The sequence below is a fragment of the Orycteropus afer genome, unplaced genomic scaffold (genome assembly GCF_000298275.1).
Source record: "Orycteropus afer afer isolate SDZICR_OR568_19922 unplaced genomic scaffold, OryAfe1.0 scaffold00027, whole genome shotgun sequence".
NCBI classification, from domain to species: domain Eukaryota; kingdom Metazoa; phylum Chordata; class Mammalia; order Tubulidentata; family Orycteropodidae; genus Orycteropus; species Orycteropus afer.
This window is the reverse complement of record NW_006921614.1, coordinates 18,640,322-18,646,321: the sequence shown is the minus strand read 5'-3', so window position 1 is coordinate 18,646,321 and position 6,000 is coordinate 18,640,322. Positions and strand designations below refer to the sequence as shown.

The following is a 6,000-nucleotide window of genomic DNA, read 5'->3' as shown; positions in this document are numbered from 1 at the left end:
TTGCCACATCAATTGCATGATCTACTCAGGAAGGCTATGCTTATCAGTATAGTTATCTTTATTTGGCACAGTGGTTAGTGCCTGGCTGCTAACCAGAAGGCTGGTGGTTCAAACCCATCAGCCACTCCTCGGAAGGAAGGTTGGGCAATCTACTTCCGTAGTGATACTGTCTCGGAAACCCAGGGAGGGGTCACTATGAGTCGGGTCTGACTCGACGGCAAAAAACAAGAAGAAGAAGTGTGCCCCTGTGATTTTATGTCAGGGAGGGCTTGCTTCAATTGTAAAGGTTTTTGCAGTGTGTAAGAGCAAGTTAGTGACAACAGTGGCAAGCTGTGCTTGACAGCTGATTATTGCTGTGCCCATGGTTGGAATGTTGCCATCCAGAGTGATTAATAATTTGAAGTCATGAAGAATAAAAGGCCCAGTGTCATCATCATCAAATGGCATTGATTAAGTATTTTTATGTACTCACAGGTATATGGATATAGCCTTTGCTTTATGGGAAAGGATAACCCCAAACAGTGTGACTATACACAGTCCTCGGATACAATCAGAAGTAGTGCAAAAGAAAAGAAGCATTATCCAGTAGTTAGAGTCCATCAGTCTGTTGGTTCATTTGTGGTATTTAGTGGTCTGTAAGAGACTACACATTTTTGTTCCCAAAGCACTGATTTTGTTTGTATTGTATTGTAAAGGTATATTTAAACAAATACTGATTACTGAAGTTGAAACCGTTGGGCAGAAATGGAATCAGAAGGAACCCGACTGGCAGAGTGTGATGTGTTTTGGGGGCTCTGCTCCCTTCTGCCTGCTTCCTGGGTGCCTATTCCATGCTGTCTTGGTGCTTCTGTAGCCACCTAAAGTTCCAGATTTATCTTGTTTCTCTACTTGGCTAAAACATGCATTCTGGTGGTGATTTAAAAATTGCATTTTGGTGAGAATATGGAGGCTGATGCCTGTGGAATCTTTATTCAAAGCCAAACTTGCTGAATCCCTTCATCTGATAGTTAAGGGTGAAGGGAGTGGCAGGGTCAGCTTGGGATCATGTATAAGGTGTCAATGGCTGTTGTGCAGGTTTGTATTTGGAGCTTGAGATGGCAAGAGCAATGTAGAGTTCTAAAATAAAACCAAAATTTAATATTATTTTAAAAGTTTTTTTTCTGACTTTAACAGGGGTACATACCTATTATGTTGTTGTTGTTATGTGCCGTCGAGTCGGCCCCGACTCATAGCGACCCCTCCTTGGGTTTCTGAGGCAGTATCACTACGGAAGTAGGATTGCCCAACCTTCCTTCCGAGGAGTGGCTGGTGGGTTTGAACCGCCAGCCTTCTGGTTAGCAGTCAAGTGCTTTAGCCACTATGCTACCAGAGCTCCTATACCTATTATAGAGTGTTTAAAACAGTGTTTCTTAGTTCCTGCATTGATCATTAAGGCTTGTTAAAAATGCAGATTCCTCAGCCCTGCTGTGAGCCCTCCAAGGAAGATGGGCTCAGAAATCTGCTTTTTTAACAAACCCCAAACAATTCATAGACAAGTTAAATTTTTAGAACCACTCACGTTGAGCACACACACAACTATGATGAAGAAAATAGAAAATAAAATTCACTTCTAATCCATCTCTCAAAGATTATTACTCTCAGAGCTAAGTCCTTATAGCATTTTGTTTTGTTTTCTGTGTGTATGTTTGTTTCTATGTGTTTTTAAAAATTGAGCTTATATTGTACTTGTAGTTTTGTACCTGCTTAACATTGTATCCTGAGTGTTTTCCCATGCCATTAAATATTGTTCAGAAACAAGATAATTACACATTTGCCTTTGGATCCATTTTACTCTGTATCGTTTTACAAAGCTTGTCACAAACCATGACAGGATATGGGGGCTGACACTTTAAGGTTCGAGTCTAAAAGGGTGGCACCACTTAGTCTTGTCTCTGCAGGTAGAAGAATTGGAGAGTGATGTTATTTTGATGTCTCCTTGGTTTTTTATATGCAGATAGCCAATAGATTATAGATGGACAAGTCTAATTGGAATTCTCAAAAATTTTCCCATTTTTACTTTTGCCCTAAAATAAATGTAGATGTTATAAACCATAGTATTATCTCCTGGAGACCTGTCGTTGTTGTCGTTAGGTGCCGTCAAGTCATGTCTGACTCATAGTGACCTTAAGTACAACAGAATGAAACACTGCCCAGTGCTGTGCCAGCTTCACGATGCTTGCTGTACCTGAGCCCATTGTTGCATCTACTGTGTCAGTCCATCTTCTTGAGGGTCTTCCACATTTTCATTGACCCTCCACTTTACCAAGCATGACATCCTTCTCCAGATAATGGTCCCTTCTGACAACATGACCAAAGTAGATGAGATGAGGTCTGGCCATTCTTGCTTCCAAGGAGCATTCCAGCTACACTTCTTCTAGGACAGATTTGTTGGTTCTTTTAGCAGTCCATGGTACTTTCAGCATTCTTTGCCAACACCACACCACAATTAAAAAGCATGAACTCTTCTTTGGTCTTCCCAGAGAAGACCTGTTTTTGACACTAAAGAAGTACCTGGCAGGTGCCTATAACTTCTATAGTTAGTGTGTCTTTCTATTTACTTTTAACTTATATTACTAGTCATTAAGAGATAATATTTTAGGGGGCTACCCACTGCCCAGTGGATCCCCTTACCAGTCCCTCACCCAAGCACCTCCAAGTTCTTGGCTGGGCAATCCTGCCCACCCCTGCCCCTATGCCTTCATGAGATTTGACAATACAAAGCTTCCTCTGAAGCCTCTGACCTTGACCTTAAACTGCAGCTGCCACTGGCCATTTGCCCACTGACCCCACCCTGACCCAGGTAGCCCTGTGCCTGCCCAGGAGAGGGCATCAGGGAAGTGTAAGGGGCTCTACAGGTGCTGGTCAGCTGACATGGGTGAGTCCTGCTGGGCCCCAGGCATGTGAGTATTCCATCTCAGGCTCCTTTGACCATGGTCAGGTCTGTCCCTGCTGAATCTCAGAACTGGGGCCAGTCCCTAGGGTCCTGCTTCCTCCCCGGCTCCAGGGGTGGCCCATATTCAGGACAACTGGCTGCCATTGCCCTGGTTATAGCCCTCTGTGGGCATCTGGACTACCCGGGAGCACCTTGTCCTTCCCGGCCCACTTCTGCCCCCACTCCACTCTACCTAGCATGCTAGAGGCTTAGGGGGACCACATCCCTTCTTCTTCCCAGGCAATGGAATACTATGCAATATAAGCTTCTTTTCTATGTGTACATGGAGTCTGCCGGTCAGGGACTTTGACATTTGTTACTGCCAGGTGTGCATCGTTAATGTGCAAAATAACCTATAGTAGATTTTTTTTTTTTTTTTTTTTTTTTTTTTACTGTTGTTGTAAATATGAAAGATGAGATAACGAGATAGTTGGTAAGTGAGGAATAGGTGTATTAAGACAGCATCCCTCCACTGGTATCCTTCCTGTAAAAACTTAGCATAAGGCCTGGTGTTTGCCACCCAGGATCTTTCTTAGCTCATCCATTTTCATAGGATCAACTGGTATCCATGTGCTGCTGACTACAAAATATTTAATACCTATTTTCAATGATTTTTATAAGCTATAAAGTCAATAAAATAGAGTGTAAATACATGCCCATTTCATTTATACAATTAAATTGTATGTGTTTATGAGAGAGAGAAAAGTAGAGAGGAGAGAGAGAGAAGAAAGTGACACAGAAAGAGGGAGTGAGGAAATAATTTAAATAGCTTGAGCAATACCATCATCCAGTTCTTTCAGTAAAGCATAGAGAGAATGGTGGTACAACTTAAAGAATATAATCAGTGTTATTGAATTGTACATATAGAAATAATTGAGATGGTTTATATTTGGTTACATGTATTTTCACCAGAATAATGTTAAAACAAACAAAAAGAGACAAGTGGTTTTAAAAAAAAATACAAACATTTTAAACATTTATTGTTCCATGTCCCATGTAAAAGACTAACCTAAATGTCCACAGTTTATACATGCAAAAAATAAAATGACTAAAGTTCATCAATAATATGACTAAGTTCACTTCCTTTAAATAGCAACCATTATGATTACAGTGTTTATTAATCTAAATACATTTGGAATTTGAGATGGCCACTTTGAATTTAAATATATGCCAATTAGAAATAAACTTAGTTATTTGAGTAATATATAAAAGCAATAGCCCTAAATTGTGTAGATGTGGATTATTCTGGGTATTGTCCATAATGAAATTACAAGAAAGAAATTTGCAAGTCATCTATTTCCTGGCTAAATTTTAGGAGTAATGAACTTTCAGAGAATATTAAAATGTCCAATTTCTTTCTTCTATGACAGATGCCAGAGATGCAGAGCAATTGAGTAAGAATAAGGTGACACATATTCTGTCAGTCCATGATAGTGCCAGGCCTATGTTGGAGGTAAGAGAGAGCTATGGGGGGTGAGTGTGTGTGTGTGTGTGTGTGTGTGTTTTAGTCTTGAACTATAATTTTTCATTTGTGTTCAGGAAGAATGAATATGACATTAGTGAAGATAAACATATTCTATTGGACACCAGTGTTCCTGTGATTGTTAGTGGTAGTAATTTGGTGCTCAGGCCATATTTATATTGATGCTCTATCTTTGGCCTGGTGGAGGGGAAGGGTGTGTTATTTTCCTGATTATACTCCAGCTGCATTGCTAGCATGGCTTTCTTGGGTTTATGCCAAAGAAAAAGCTGATGCTGCATTCCCCTCTGGATCCTAAGGGCATTCAAAATTCATTTTCATTACTTTCAAAGTGATTGCCTATTTCAGGATTCAAAATAATTTAGGCTGAATTTTTTTTTTTTCCATTTAAGCTCAATTATCTACCATTTGCTTTCAGGAATAAAAGAGATAAATGTCACCTGAGATTTTCCAGGGATTCTCTGGTACAGAGAAGATCAGTGTAGAATCTTTTGATGTTTATTAGCGTTTTGGGGTAAACAGGGTGTGTCTGCCTGTATACTAATTCCAAAAACATCTTGAGTTTTAACCCAGTGGACAGTTTGTTTGAGCTGTTGGCTGGGAGTGAACTATTTGTTTATTAGCCTTGAAAGAGTCTATGTCACTTCTTTCTAGAAAATAATGCATGTGTGGTTGTGATGTGTATGTGTTTTTCTACTTTAGGGTGGGGTATTGGAGAGGGAGGGGTTACTTGTTCTGAAGAAATAGTTCTGGTTCAAGCTGTTTTCATTTAAATTCATATAATTTGAAAGTAGGTAATATTTTTTATCTATTTTCTTTAGCCATTAAAGCTGCCAGATTTCAGTTAATATAAAGCAAGCTTCAACAAATGAAAACATAGAATAATAAATGATTTTATTAAAGTTTGTAGTACCAAAGCATAGTAGGGATGAGCAAACATCAATTTATTTCTCTGTATCTGTGAGTTTATACTTCCTTATATTGTTTTAGCTCACAGTGTTTTGTTAAAATGCTGTAATTTGTGTTGCAGCATGATTTTATTAAAGAAATATCATTACTAAGAGCCTAAGTGATCCTTTGAAAATAATGACTCTGTCTTTTAATTAATCAACAATTATTTATATTAAAAATATACCCAAACTATGGCAAAGATGATATGGTAAGTTAAACTGAACACTGTCATTATTGACTTCCTCTTAAATCACAAGATGAAACTTGAGGTTTCCTTTTTTTGAAATAAATTACATGTATGTTCTTTCTAAGGAGCCCTGGTGACACAGTAGTTAAGCACTCAGCTACTAAGTTGAAAACTGAAAGGTTGACGGTTTGAACCCACCCAGGGATTCCATGGGAATCTGGTGATCTGCTGCCATAAAGATCACAGCCTAGGGAACCCTATGAGGCAGTTCTACTCTGTCATAATGGGTCACTCTGAGTCAAAATTCAACTGCAAGTCACCCAACATGTTCTCTCCATCCAAGGCTGTTTTGCTACTTTATGTTTAATGTAATACATTGTTATGTGGGAACTTTGACCCTAAATCTGTTTA

General features: G+C 39.2%; 1 protein-coding gene across 1 annotated transcript in view; it reads left to right on the top strand.

The window, feature by feature from the left end:
• DUSP22 (dual specificity phosphatase 22) overlaps window positions 1-6,000 on the top strand; it is a 120,300-nt gene that overhangs the window by 58,647 nt on the left and 55,653 nt on the right. Inside the window, exon 3 of the mRNA XM_007935394.2 lies at window positions 4,342-4,424. Within this exon, the coding sequence (XP_007933585.2) occupies window positions 4,342-4,424 (83 nt within the window). The remainder of the gene's footprint in view (window positions 1-4,341; window positions 4,425-6,000) is intronic.